The sequence below is a fragment of the Sus scrofa genome, chromosome 5, assembly GCF_000003025.6.
Source record: "Sus scrofa isolate TJ Tabasco breed Duroc chromosome 5, Sscrofa11.1, whole genome shotgun sequence".
Taxonomy (NCBI): Eukaryota; Metazoa; Chordata; class Mammalia; order Artiodactyla; family Suidae; genus Sus; species Sus scrofa.
Window position 1 is genome coordinate 54,938,423 of NC_010447.5, and position 15,220 is coordinate 54,953,642.

Sequence of the window (15,220 nt, forward strand, 5' to 3'; positions counted from 1 at the left end):
CCTTGCTCAGCTGGTTAAGGATCCAGCATTGTCATAAACTGTGGTATAGGTTCAGATGCAGCTTGGATCTGGTATTGCTGTGGCTGTGGTATAGCCTGAGGCTGAAGTTCCAATCCGACTCCTGGCCTGAGAAATTCCATATGCCACAGGTGCAGACATAAAAAGAAAAAAAATATTGGAATATAGTTGATTTACAAAGTTGTGAGTTTCAGGTATACAGCAAAGTATACACATAGATGTATAGAATATCCATCCTTTTTTGGCGTGCCCACAGCATGGGAAGTTCCTGGGCCAAGGATCAAAGCCATGCCATAGCAGTAACCAGAGCCTCAACCAGATCCTTAACCCACTGAGCCATAGGGAGCTCCATAAATTCATTTTTAAGAAGCACGTAGTTCTGTGATAGATCCAACCGGGAAATGAAATTCCTTTATCGCCTCAAAATGTAGTCCACTAAAGTTGAACTATTTTATTTGTTGTTGTACTCCTCTCTCAACTCTCAAAGTTATACATACACAAATTGGGAGAAAGAAAGGGAAGAAAGTAATGTGGGGACTTGGAGTAGAGCAGAAACAGTTGACAAAAAGAAGTATAAAAGAGTGAGAATTTTGTATCAAATTTACATTTGTATTTCATAACTGAGTGAATTATGTCCGGACACCTCTTCCAAATTTTCTTTTCTTTTTCCTAATTACAAAGTACTACATAAGGAAGCATGACATGTTCCTTTTTATTGCTATTTAAACATGAGGCTGATGCTTTATTTTTTTTTTCCAGAAATCTTACTGTTGTCTATTGCTATAACACTTTTAAAAAAAGAAAGAAAAGTTACTTATTAAGGAGGACATTGGAAAAACAAAATTCTGGTGGGTACATATTTCTCCTTAAGAGAATATCCAACCCAAAAATGTGGGTTGGATATTCATGTGCATTGATATCAACCCTAAATTAATACATCCAAGGTCCTTTTCCTTCTCTCATTTCTTTTCATGTTTGGGTTAATTTATCCCCTCTTGTCTTTCACAGAAGAAACCCAAGAAGATGTAGGTTCAGATATTAATAGAGAAAGCAAAACTGATCTAGTCAAAGTAAATTCATAGGAATGTTTACCCAAAAACTCTATTAATGAAGAGACTTTATTTTTCTAGGTCTAAGGAGAGGGTAGATTCCAGGTACATGAAAGGAGAAGTCAGCTAAGCTAATAGTTAAGAATTTAATAGAATTTAACACCTTTGTGTAAATAGTAACTCCACTGTTTTGTTTCATTTTTGGTTTTGTTTTAGTGGGACATATTTGAAACTACTGTAGGAAAATATTTGAAAAGTTATTATTGGATGGTAGGAGTATGGGGTGGAGTTGGCCTTAGGGAAATGAGAACAACAATAATAAAAAGGATTTTTCAAAACACATGCTTGGTTCACATCAGTATAGCTCCAGAAGACAGGACAGAACAAGAAGGAGCAGAAAAGCAAGATGAATGAGGTGAAGCTTGCTGTCTTGGGTGGTGAAGGAACAGGCAAATCTGGTAAGTGATGTTGTTTTCCATGGCATGGTGTAGAGTACAGAGTGAGAAATTTATTGACATGATATAGATTTATATGTATATCTGTATAATCTAACATATAATGAACTTGATAAAATTATCCATTATTTTTCAGTAGGTGTTTTCATTCTATAAGCAAGCAATGCAATTAACTGTTATATAATTCATAATGTATAAAATTTATATACAAGTTAAGGATGATAACTGTTTAGGTATTAATTTGTATCTTGTTCTGCTGATGTTTGTAATTCCTAGGAATCACAGGAAATCCCTCCATCACTATCTTATACAGTTCTTGCTCCAACACACTTACCCACACACCTACCAGTGGCCAAACAATGTCCTTGAAAAGATTCTTCTGCCCTGAGACTAAGGGTGGAGAAGATGCTTGGAGACTGGTGGATTATCTTTAAATGCCACATTTCTGGGGTGAAGAAATTTTGAACAGGCATGGCTTTTTAAATGCAGGGGAACTGAGCACCGGACACCCTAGTTCTACATTTTTGTTTTGATTTGGTTTGGTTTTGATTGCCTTATGATGGTAATGAGGATGCTTCCAAAAGAGCTACCTGAGTTTAATGAATCTAACAACTGGCCAGACCCAGGAGCTGCAATAAGATAAACCAACACTTAAGGTCCTTTCTCTGTTGCCTGGATTTCGAAGTCCCTATTTCTTTAAACAGTTGCAAATGTTTGATACTGTCCTGGCCTCTATTATCATGCAGCACAATTGATGTGATAAAGAAAAGAAAGAGATGTTATAGTTCTTTCATCTCAGATTTAATGAGAAATCTGTCTTTGTTACTAAGGTGAGTTGTCTTATGCGTCTTTGGATTCGTGAATTATTTACACAGTGATTTGAGTGGGCAGCACTAGAGATTACTAAGCACTAAGATTACTTTCTTTCTAGCCTCCCAGTTTTTATGGTTGTATGGTGGAAATCTTCCTGATTATTATTTAGACCATAACTTAGTAATGCTTTAAGGTCTTCATGAATACTTGGGTAATTTTTGAACTGAGATATAAAACCTTAAGTAATAACTAAATTAAGTGTCTCCTAAAACAGGCAAGACCCTATATCTATCTTGTTTTTTTTTTATTGCAGCCCTTACAGTAAGGTTTCTTACCAAGCGATTCATTGGAGAATATGCTTCTAATTTTGGTAAGTTATGACTTTAGGATTTTTTACCTGAAAACTTCAACATCATAATTAATATCAAATAAGTTAATAGAATCTTCCATTTTTGCATTTAAGCAGCTTATTTATTCATGTATTCTGGTTAGAAATCCCCAAATAATACTTGAATCAAATGTTTTATGATAAAATGTATTCAATTTGATGTTAAGTGAGATAGATTAGAAATCCAGTTGGTTCAATCTAGAACTAGAAAAACATTAAAACTGGGACACCCCCACACACCAATTACTGTAGAGCATCTGAGTATGGATTTTTTAGTAAGCTGTGAAATAATTTTGAAATTAAAACATCTGTTCAAAGATAAAGACTTAATTATAAAAGCACAAGCAACTACAAAATAAGTGCTTATTTTTATTGCAAAACCATGTGAAAATAGGAAACTTATGCTTTGATTAAATATCATCTCATAATTATCTAGGTTGCTTATGTAAGTTTCAGAGAAATTCTAAAACAGATGCCAAGCCACCTTGATTTAATCTTAGGATCATTTCACTAACTCTACTATAAATTTTTGTTATTTTGATCAGAATTAGCATGACATATGGGAAATGCCACTGTGGGGAATTAATAAAAAGTGGGTAATTTTGCCAGAAGTTTGAATATATTTTTGGCTCAGCAATTAATCTATATAATGCTGCTAATATCTTATCTAATCGAAGGCATGACAGGGAAGGGTTTTTGTTTTTGTTTTTAAAACAGGAACGAAGATTTTTTTAAGGAATATGAGAATTGGAAGAAAGTGAAATTATTTTTTTGTTCAATAATACTTAGAGTAAGAAGAAGTTATGATTGCAAGTGTGTTTTTCCTGAGAAATAAAGAACCACAAAAATCTTTAGCATTCATTCATGAGGTAGCATTATTAGAGTACTTCAGAAAATAACTTTTAAAGTATTCAGAAAATATGTGTAGCATTGTGTTGTTTCCTACATGTGGCCAACATAGTATTTCTGTCCACGACATTTTGAATGTTTTAGGGCAAGTATTTGAAAACCGATTATAGAAAAAAGAAATACATAGAAAGAGAAATTCTTGTTGTTTCGTTTCTCAGGTCAACAAACCTCAGTGAAAAAAGTCAACATAACACACAACTTAGGAGTCAGGCATGAAAAATGTACAAAACTGTAAGACAAAACACAAATAAAACAACACAGACACACACACACAAACAGTAACAGAAATAAAAATTAAATACATCATCTTAACTTTTACAACATATAGTTACATAAGCAAATGAAGGGTACACATTTCTGGCTGTTACGTCCCTATTAAAAATGTAAGACCTTTTTTAAAAGACAAGTGAGCAAAAGGTCACCACTATATGAGGACTAATTGGCAGAAATTGACCCCATCTAGTAAATGAAGGCTTAGAAGGGGTAATAAAATTCTGAAAAGTTAAGAGCTGGTGACCCCTGCTGGCAGTTTTTGAGTTTCAAGGGTGGATATTTTTAAACGTCTTAGAAGGAAATGCTATGGATCACAGTAGTGAACCTATAAAGTTTAGAATAAACTGTCTGAAAACATATTTTAAGATTAAATGAAGCTGCTACAAATTTCATTTAATGTAACCTAGAAGGATTATAAATTCATCCCTAACCCTCTGAATTTGCCTTCCCAAATGTCTGCTACATCTTCCTACTATGGGTTACAGAGGATTTGCCAGAATAGGTCATGGTTTTTTGTCAGTATGCAGTTTTGGAGAGAGGTAGGTCTTTTATTAAAACACTGAAGGGACAGTTACAGGAATGAAGTCCTTCATTCATTCAACAAACACTTATTGAACACCTTATCACATTCCAGGTACTCTTCTAAGTAGAGAGGCTATGACAGTGAACAAAAAAGACAAATATCCAAGCTCTCATAAGATTTACATTCTGGAAGGAAGGTTCAGTTAATTATCTATCTATCTATCGATCTATCTATCTATCTATCTATCGATCTATCGATCTATCGATCTATCTATCTATCGATCTATCTATCTATCTACCTATCTATATAATGTCTTATGATGATAAATGTTATGAAGGAAAAGAAAGCATAGGGGAGTGGTGTAGGTGTACAATAATTTAAAATAGGGCAGTCAGGGTAGGCCCTGCTGAGAAGGAGACCTTTGAACAGGCATGAAGGTGGTAAAAATTGAACCACAAAGGTATCTGGGCAATTACATTCCAAGTAGAAGAAACAGTTACCGAAGTTCGGAGGAAGGAACTTTCTGAAAAATGTGAGGAATGGTATGGAGTACTCTGTGGCTCCAGGGGAGAGAATGCGGTAACAATAGCCGTGGAGAACTATCAAGATCATAGGACTAATGGAAGACTGGATAACTAGGGAAATTGGCAGGCACTTGAAAGACTTCATTTATCTAAGTGAGATGGGGAGCTATGGGGAGATTTGATCAGAAAAATGACATGATCTGGCTACAAATTCACTTCTGCGCCTGGGTTGAGAATAGACTAGGCACAAGCAGACAGTTAAGGACAGGATAAAGCAGAGAGATGAATTAGGAGGTTTTGTAATAATAGAGGCAAAAATAAGGATGGCTTGGACCAGAGCGTTAGCAATGAAGGTGAAGAGAGACAGATACATTCAAAAAATACTTTGAAGATACAGTAAAAAGGAATTTTTAATAGAATAAGTATAGAATATAAGATAAAGTAAGAATCAAGGATGACCTTAAGGCTTTTAACCTGCAAAACTAGAGTTATGGATATATCATTTAATGAAATGGAAAACTACGGGAGAAGTGGTCTTTGCAGGGTGATCAGAGGTTCTGTTTTAAGCATGTTAAGGTTGAGATGTCTCTCAGGTATCTAAATGGAGGTGTCCCATGGTGGTAGTTGTTGGGAGTCCAGGGAAGAGGTCTGAGCTACAAGTATGTTTTTAATCAGCAATAATTGTTACATAAAGATTCTCACTGGATGAGATTAGTAAGGGAGTGAATGTAGATAGAGAAGAGACCCATAAATTGGATTCATGTTTGGAGTGAGGGAAGATATTGTGGCAAACAAAAAAGATTAACACAAAGCAACACAGAGTAAAGAAAAAACGAAACAAAACAGGAGAATGTCTTGAAAGCCATGTGAAAGAAACATTTTAAAGAGGCAGGCATGATCGAGTACATTAACACTACTGATCAGGCAAGATCAAGATACAAAATTTCCACTGGGTCTAAATCTATAACCTTGATAAGAACAGTTTTAGAGAAGTGGAGTTAAAGCCTGATTGGAATAATTTGAAGATCATGGAAGGAGAGAAATTGGATATGGAAGGAGGGGTAGGTATTTAACAAAAGGTCAACCGAGAAATGGAGCAATAGTTGAGAGAGATTATGGGATTCTAATGTGTTGTTAAATTAGGAGAAATTCTGCTGTTAGAAATGATATAGTAAAGAGGGATAATGTATGATGCTGAAGAGAGAGGTAGAATTAGTGGAGCCATGTCTTTCAGTAGATCAGAAGAAATGGTAACTATGGTAACTAGTTCATAGTGAATGGATTAGCCTTAGATGGAAACACAGATAATTTATCCATAGTAATAGAATGGAAAATAAGTACATAAGCACAAAAGGGAATAGGTGAATAGATGTAGTGGTGAAGTTCATTTGTAAGAAATATGTATTAGTAAATATATGTTTTTTTGACCACTAGCAATAAAGAAAAGCCACTGTACTACTCAACTAAAATATGACTGTTTGAATTCACAGGATTGCCATCCAGATATGTCTATTTTTTTTGTTCTGGAGTATTTTCATACTCACAATGAGTATATGCATATTTTTCAGAATCTATCTATAATAAATATTTGTGTTTGGAAGGGAAGCAATTGAATCTTGAAATATACGACCCTTGTTCTCAGGTAAGTACAACAAAACATTTCTATTTTTTTAATCACAATTTGAAGAAAATTGGACAAAGCTAAGTGCGAAATTGCTAGTCTTAAAACTTAGGTAACTTTCAATTTTAATTATTAAAAAATTTGAGATTATTTTAGTGTTATAAATTCTATTATCTAGCATCTTTGTAAAGTTATAACAAATTATCATATCACAGATATCTTTAAAATAGCAATATTAGGCTGCATGCATAATACATTTCTATGAGGTCAACCATGAGGCGTCATAAGCTAATATTTAATGACATAAATGCAGTTTATATATTTGCAAAGTTGCATTTCTAACTAATCACTGTCAATAAAGCCTAAGTAAGGAAGATTTTGAGTACAAACTCATTTGTTCAAATATAAAAATATTTAAAATAGAATTATATAAATAAGAGAAGGAATGGTCAGCTGTTCAAGATTTCAGAACAACTTCATGAAGCACATTCTCTTGAGTATGGAAAATATCCCTCAAATCTTTTTAGCTAAACCTTGTCAATTTTTTTTTACCAATTTAAATATAGTACCAACAATCAACACATATTCTATTTACTAATAAAGGTAGAAAATATTATCTCTTTTCAAAACATGTTTGTGGGTATTAACTTAAAAGGCAATTATTAGAGCTTAAATTTTCAGAAAAAAATGTTTTCTTAGAGAAAAGTTGTAAAATGAGAGAGATATAATTTTATCATTGTTCTTTATATTTTAAAATTTAATCACTTTTGATTAAAGAAAGAAAGTGATAAGAAAGAAACTACGTTTTAGAAAATATCAGAATTTGACTTACTGAATTCTCTTCCAGGTAAAAAGTGTCTCCATTCAGTAACTGTCTAAGGTGTAAAATACAGGGGTCAGATCCCACCACTGTCAATATGCTTGGTTTATTTTCAGCTGCAGAAAGCAAAATTTTCCCTCACAAGTGAGCTGCATTGGGCAGATGGGTTTGTTATTGTGTATGACATCAGTGACAGGTCTTCGTTTGCTTATGCAAAAGCACTGATCTACAGAATTCGGGAGCCACAAAATAGTCATTGTAAAAGGTGAGGCATGGTTTCTTTTCTCTCTCCTTTCTTTTTAGTAAATCATCATAGAGCTGTAAGCATCATTAGGAAGAGTTTAATACAGGCTTCCAATTACAAAATTTAACAGCCCTGAACAATCCACCTTCCATTCCACAGGAGTTACACATGTAGTAAAAGGAATAAAAAGAGAATCCTTTATATCCTGGCTGACATAAACAGTTACATGCCCCGAATAAATGGTTATTTTACAAGACAGCTTCTATTGTTAACATGACACTCACTTGCAAAATAATGGTCCTCTATAAAAGATAGTTCCCTTTTCACCTTTCTTTTTCATTCCCACAAAAAATGTTAAGGATACTAAATAAATCCAGATTTATTACATTTGGCATCAATTCCTAGTCAGTGGATTGTTTGGTCTATCAAAACAAAATGCACTGAATAATCAAACCATTACCAATTCTAAGAAGGAAATACAGTTTTCTCCATTTCATCTCCTAAAATAAAGAGCTGATCAGAGATTCCCTATTGTTGTTGATACAAGTGACCAAGAAGGAAGCTATAACTATGCCTTAAACTATTTTTGCATTAGTAGCTATAAGCATAAACCTATGAATTTCCCACTTCTGTTTTCCTTTTTGTAAAATTGTTTTAGCCTTTCCATTTAAAATATTTATTCTTGTTCAACATGCGGGTGTAAGGGATTCTTTGTGCTCTTCACCAGATTTGCTTTTAAATTCTAAAATAGCATTCTAATCTGGGAAGCAAAAACAGTACAATATTATTCCTAAAAATTCATATCTGTGCTTTATTTATCTATTTTAAATGCCCACTATCAAGAAATCATCAGATAATAATTTCCTTGGAGTCCGTTGATGTAAATTCTTGTTTATATCTGATGGACCTTGGGTAAACCCTTTAATCTCTAGACCTCCTTTTTCTGATTATAAATCTGATGAAAACATGGTAGGAGAAAGGAATGTGATTTTATTAAGGTAATTCATATCTCTAATTTCCTATAATATTACTGATTTTGAGGGAACTCCATTGTTTCAAGCGTTAAATGCCTTATATTTAACCACCATGACTTAGGTAAGGGAGAGTAGTTAAAATTACTTTGATATTCCTCCAAAGTAAAAGAACCACTCAGGAATAGTCAAAACATATGTATATGTAAAAAATCCCTATGTTTGACATGACTTTTTTTTTTCAGGCAATCTTCTTAATGTATAGCCCAAATAGCTTTTGAGTATTTCTAGTTCTCAATCTCTAGATAAACAGATCTCTTTCCAACTCTATTATCTGTGGATAGGAAGCAAAATATTGCATTGTTTAATAAAATTATATCTGATATTAGTGATTCACCCTTCAAAATATTTCACTTACCCTTACCCATTAATTCTGAACAATAATTTTCTGAATTATATAGAAAAAGATAATACTAATATCCACGAAACCCAACACATACAATGCTTTTTCCCTTAGTCACACTGTCATGTGAATGAAACCGACTTTTAGTGGCTTCTATGCAACATCTCTTTAGATAGAGTTAAGACTTCTTTCATTTTCCCATTTCTTCCTTATGGTAGATATCTTGGTGGAGTTCCATGTCATTTAAGGACTAGTAGTCTTAGTATCTTCAAAAGAAACTCTGCTTTAGGAATGTTACACTGTGACCAAGGAGATTATATTGATATTTGCCAAAGACATTACCTTAACAAAAAAATATATTTCTTAAATAAACAGAAAAATTGTATAAGGTCACTAGATTGTAAAATTTTCTTTAAAGTATATTATAATGAATATTAACAGAGAATAAACAATGAGTATTAAATGATATTTTTCCTTAGGAAAGTTTTACCTAATTGTGCAATTAGGAAAGAGATATTAATCCATCTCTTTTAACTGATAAGAAAATTAAAAATAATAGTGAACATCTGTTATTGCCTGGCACTGGACTGGGTTTTTTTATATGCATCTTTATTTAATCTCTATGAGCAGTTTGTGTCACAGGGACTATTTTACAATTTTTTAACATATAAGAAAATTGAAAGTGGGAGGTGTTAGTAAACTGAGCCATAATTCAGGAATAGGTTTCTACCACTTCAAATCCTATACTTTAAGAGCCTGGTTGTTTCTGTGTCATTTACTACATTTTATCTAAAATGATTTTCACAAGTAAATGAGGATATACTCATACATGACCGCAAATAACACTCTTACACACACAGTATTATTTTCTTTTTTCTTTTTTTTTCCCCCCTTTGGTCCATAATTCTTTTTGATATAAATCTACTTAATAAAAAAAGAGTTGTTAAAATAGTCTTGCCAAGGGAGTTAACGTTGTGGTTCAGAGGGTTACTAACCTGATTAGTATCCATGAGGATACAGGTTCAATCCCTGGCCTCACTCAGTGGGTTATGGATTTGGCATTGCCCTGAGCTGTTGTGTAGGTCACAGACATGACTCAGATGCTGCATTGCTGTGGCCGTGGTGTAGGCCACAGCTGCAGTTCCAATTTGACTCCCTAGCCTGGGAACTTACGCATGCTGCAGGTGTGCACTGCACCACCACCAAAAATAGTCTTGCCAAAGAATTGTGTATCTGTATTTCAGAGCTATGGAATCAGCAGTGCTTTTGGTTGGTAACAAGCAAGATCTCTGTCACGTGCGAGAGGTTGGCTGGGAAGAAGGCCAAAAACTGGCATTGGATAACCGATGCCAATTCTGTGAACTGTCTGCAGCAGAGCAGTGTCTGGAGGTGGAAATGATGTTTAACAGAATTATCAAGGCCATCCTGACAAACTTCAGACTCAAAGAAAAGAGAAGACCCAGTGGATCTAAATCAATGGCCAAACTGATCAATAATGTATTTGGAAAGAGACGGAAATCTGTCTAGTACACATATGATCCTAGGGGATTTATTATAGCAGAAAGTTTCAAATATTTGTATGATAATTACATTTACCCTTTGTATGCAATTTGAAAAATTCTCTTAGACAGATAAAGTGATTTACCATGAACCATAACTGTGTTTTCAAATATATAGTTTACCTTTTTGGTGGTTTGTATCTTATACACTTTATTTCACACTTAACCTTTATTTTACAAAAGAGCAAAAGTATAACCTACTGGTGGATTACTATACAGTTTACCTTGCCAGATAAATGCTGTCTACATAATTTTATTAAGCTGCATTTCTATAGCGCTCAGTTTACCTTTATATTTATATTTCTTTTTAATGAAATACATCATTATATTTATATAGCTGACATATGATAGGGCTTAATTTATTAATTTGTGAAAGTTCTTGATCTATTTAATAGAAATGCATAGATTTAATTTTTAAAGTGTCTATAATAAACCAGTGAGTTACTTGATATTATACAATTTTTTAAAAATTAGTTACACAAATAACTAAGGCCTTAAGGAGTTAAATTCCTTACACTTAAGTACATAGTTTATAGTTGGTCTGTGATTGAAAAAAATCTGCCTTTCCTTATTGGATGCTGTGGCAACAAGAGCAATTATCTGAGAAATTAACTTACACTGCTAAGATCCTTTTTAGATTAGGGTTTTTTTTAATTTTTTTTCCAGTTCATTTAAAAATCCATACATCATAGGGAAAGAAAAAAATGTAAAAACCTATGGATAGATATATAACTTTGAAGGCCTTATTGTTCTGAAAGAAATACTGTATTAGATACAATGTACATTTTGGGCATTCTCAGATTACATTGGGTACAGTTTCCCTCAGAGGTCAACTGTCCGTCTCTGCAACTGCTGAACCACTTCTGCTGTCCTTGCTGGGTGTGGCACCTGCTGGATTTCAAGTTGCAAGCCTAAGCCTGACTTCAGCCAAATCATTGATAGGTGAGGTTAAACTGGGAGTATAAGCAGTGCTGTGTACATAGTTGGTTGACATGTATCATGCTAACCTGGGGACCACATGAAAGGTCTTGTGTAGGCGGTGGTAGACCAGAGTCTGGAGGGTGACAGACTATCAGGCTGGGCAGGAGAGAATTCATCTCATCGACATGGCCTTGCTTACCATGAGTCACAATCCAACATTTGGCTTTTCTGTTCCCTAGAAATCTAACCTTAATGATGCCCTAGAGTAAAAAGAGTGGAAATAAGGGAACTTTGCATGGTAGTACACAAACAGCTCAGGATGTTCATAAAGATGAGGGAGTTAGAATTGTCATAGTAGGTTGGACCCAAGAACCCACCATCTGACTGTATTTTCTGGACTATTCAGGGGAAGTTTCTTTACTAAGGAAGTGAGAGATGCAGTGGCGAGGAGGCAAAGACAACTTTGACAAGTTTTGTAGCTACTGTGCTGTACAGGTTAGAGTTGACAGTAGGGACACTGCCATTGAACTGCACTCCTCAATATCAATGCAGATGATAGAATCCTCGGACAGCAGAATCTGATTGTCAGCATTTAACCCAAAGCTTTTTTAACCTGTTAACCCATTTGTCCACTCAGCCCCCCAAGAAATTAGTGCTGTATCCAGGGTAGAGGCTCCCTTTCTGATACCAGTTGGTTGGAAACTTAGAAGCTATATTGGGGCAATATAGAAGCTATGTTGCTTAGAAGCTATATTGCTTCCATCCCTGCCATCAAGGCCACAGTTATCATGGGCCCATTACATTAAACACAAAGGTGGTCAAGAAGAAAAGTAGAGCAGTAGAGCAGTTCATCCTGTTCATTTGGTTGTGAAGTGAATTCTCATTGGGTGATGCTCTCTGTGGGCATTAAAATGCTATCCAAAGATATGTAGGTGTCATACCCTCTCTGAGAAATCCATTCACAAACTTTTTCTCTGGACCTTCTCATTGCTGTTCTTCCTCTCTTACCTCTTACAGATACCCCTGACCAAATGGCAAACCCATTGATCACTGCCCAGAACTCTGAACCACGTTACACCTTTCCTGCCTTAAGAGGTACACAGTGAAACATATTTTTTGAAGCTCTGGTAAATGGGATAATTTCCTTTCCCCGATGAGCCTCATGGTTGCCTCTGTGCAGAACTGTAATGAAGCCCAGTCCTCCTTTGCCTGTTACTAACACATCAAGTTTCTTATCACTAAGAACATTCAGGTTAGATTGCTTGGTAAAGGAGTAATAAACTTCTATTGTATAGTTATTCCAGTAACTTCAGTGATACATTTTTGGTCGATTACTTATGGAGATTTTATTAATCTTTTATAATCTTAATATTGACTATGTAAGTATATGTATATGTACATATATTTCAGTTTAATCATTTATACTTTAAACTTTTTTAGTTTTATTTTGTTCTAATTGGTCTCTTGAGTAATCCTAGTTTTAGAGATTTGATCTTCAATCTTTAAAATTCTTTTCCCAGTTAAAGAAATATTTTAGGGAGATGATTTTGCATTAAAAATAACATATTTATCCACGTTATATATGAGGACTCTACTGTCAAAGTGGAATGAAAATTCTTTCACAGCTTAATCCATGCATATATATCTGTGATGAGTCAGAGTTCAGATTTTCTCCATTAAGAATATTACTCATATTTGTATATATTTATTTTTCTTTATTACACTTTGCTTTTTTTAGCAAGATTATCTGAGATTACACATCTGGTGACAAGGAGTCTATGGAACATAGCATTCTATAAGAACAAGCATTCTCACCAGAAAAAAAAAAGATAACTATATGAGGTGATAGATGTCTTAATTAACTTAAATGTAGCAATTGTTTCACAATGTATACATTATATGAAGTTATTATATTGTACACTTTAAATATATTATGGCTTTGTCAATTATACCTCTTTAAAGCTGAAAAAATTATTTTACATTAAACAAAAATAATTTACATTTTAAAAAGAATTTCTGTGAGGTAACTTTAGAAATGAACGATTTATTATTTTCCAGAGTGATATTTTAAAGTGCTGGGTTAATGTATCCTTTTATAATGTGACAGTTTTAAAACATGTGTGTGCATTTTTGATACTTCTCCATCAAGAGGTTGAGTCTAATTCCCCTCCCCTTGATTATGGATTATCCTTGCTGACTCCCTTTTAACACATGGAATGAGGTAGAAGTAAGAGGTAGAATATTTAAGACCAGGTTGGAAAAGAGCGAAAGCCCCCATCTCTTCGTGGGACTCTACACAGGTCAGAATCAGCATGGACAAATCTGTTTGCCTTGAAAGCACCAGGCCAGAGATACCACATGGGGTCAGTGATCACACAACCACCAAATACACAAATGAACCTTCAGGTGATTTCAGCCTCTAACCTAGAACACTTCCAGCTGATGCCAAGTAAGGCAGGGACGAGTTTTCCCCACTTGCATATTTGTGAGCATAGTATATATTCTTGTTTGGGGACAGGAGCTGTTATGTGGCAATAACCAGAACGGATAATTCATTAAACACTCAGTTACCCAGCCGATAGGAAATGTTTGCCTTTCTTACTGGGCAAAAACAGGGTAAGAAAAGGATCCTCCTGATTCAAAATTGTCTACACTATAATTATTCCAATATCATTTTTCTTATAATTCACATGTAAAGCAATTTGCAAAAAACCTAAAAATAATAAATTGCAGTTTTTCAAAGTGAAAAAAAAACCACATTTACTTACAATAGAGAAACAAACACATCAACATTAAGCCATAGAATGTTGTAGGTTGAAGATAGCAAGTGTGTCTATAAATCTCAAAGACAGTTAAGCTGTAGCACTAGGCTGGGAATTGCCCATGCTGCTTCTAGTAAAAAAAGATGCTGTCATTCACTTTGGATGAGCTTCAATGAGATAACACATAATGAGGGGCAACAGCTGAGGAAGGGAATGACAAAGGGGAGGGGCCTTTAAAATGGTTTTGATTTAATACCAGGCATGCACTATTAATAAAGAAGTTGAATGATACCTGTATGTTTTATAGGTTTATAAATTGGCTGTAGTAAAATATTTTACATCTTAGATCACTAGGTATTGTGTCAGCTTATTATGGGAGATATCTATCTAGAGTTGACTGAATTGTATTAATCTGAACCTAGTTTAATGATGCCTTAACGTTTTTATGGGGGAATTTAATGTTTGCAATATCCATGTTCCTTATTTGAAAGCGTGACTTATAGGTTTCTCATCTTCCTTAAATTATGAAATCCTTCAGCTAATAAAGGAAAATGATTATAGTTTGCAAAAAAGGCAAAGTCATTTAACAATCCATATAACTGTCTATTGTAGGACTTTGCATAATAATTGTAATTTAGCTATTAGGGATTCTAAAGGCAGTTATCAGTCATACTCTACAACTGTAGGAGAATCAGGCAAGGCCCAAATTATTTAAAGTATTTTGAATTCCCAAGGAAAAAAAAGGTACTATAAATCGGGAATATACTTTACAGTGACAACATATTATTTCAAAGAAAAGAAGAAGTTCATCATAATCTTCAAATGGATAAACCACCAAACACATTTTTTTCCTTCTTTTTTTTGTGCAGATATAATTTAAATTTATTTTTAAGAATGAAACTATTAGGTCTCTATGGAGGGAATTAGCAGATGAAAATTGTAAGCTGCAGACAAGCTTTGCCCAACC

General features: G+C 34.2%; 1 protein-coding gene across 2 annotated transcripts; it reads left to right on the forward strand.

The window, feature by feature from the left end:
• On the forward strand, positions 962-13,637 carry RERGL (RERG like). Of its 2 annotated transcripts, XR_001303542.2 has the most exons (6): positions 962-1,525; positions 2,649-2,705; positions 6,521-6,594; positions 7,510-7,658; positions 10,256-11,512; positions 12,509-13,637. XR_001303542.2 is itself a non-coding variant. In XM_005655665.3 (5 exons), exons 1-5 carry the CDS (start codon positions 1,474-1,476, stop codon positions 10,536-10,538), a joined length of 615 nt encoding a protein of 204 aa, XP_005655722.1. In that variant the 5' UTR covers positions 962-1,473; the 3' UTR covers positions 10,539-13,637. The 2 variants fall into 2 exon arrangements, 1 of the variants encoding a protein (XP_005655722.1); XM_005655665.3 differs by having other exon boundaries at positions 10,256-13,637.

What these genes read in the sequence shown, in the direction of transcription:
- RERGL (XM_005655665.3), top strand. Translation starts at nt 1,474, where the DNA reads ATGAATGAGGTGAAGCTTGCTGTCTTGGGTGGTGAAGGAACAGGCAAA. An exon ending in TGAAGGAACAGGCAAATCTG is followed by an intron (nt 1,526 to 2,648) that starts GTAAGTGATGTT and finishes TTTTTATTGCAG; the next exon opens with CCCTTACAGTAAGGTTTCTT. An exon ending in CAAAATAGTCATTGTAAAAG is followed by an intron (nt 7,659 to 10,255) that starts GTGAGGCATGGT and finishes TCTGTATTTCAG; the next exon opens with AGCTATGGAATCAGCAGTGC.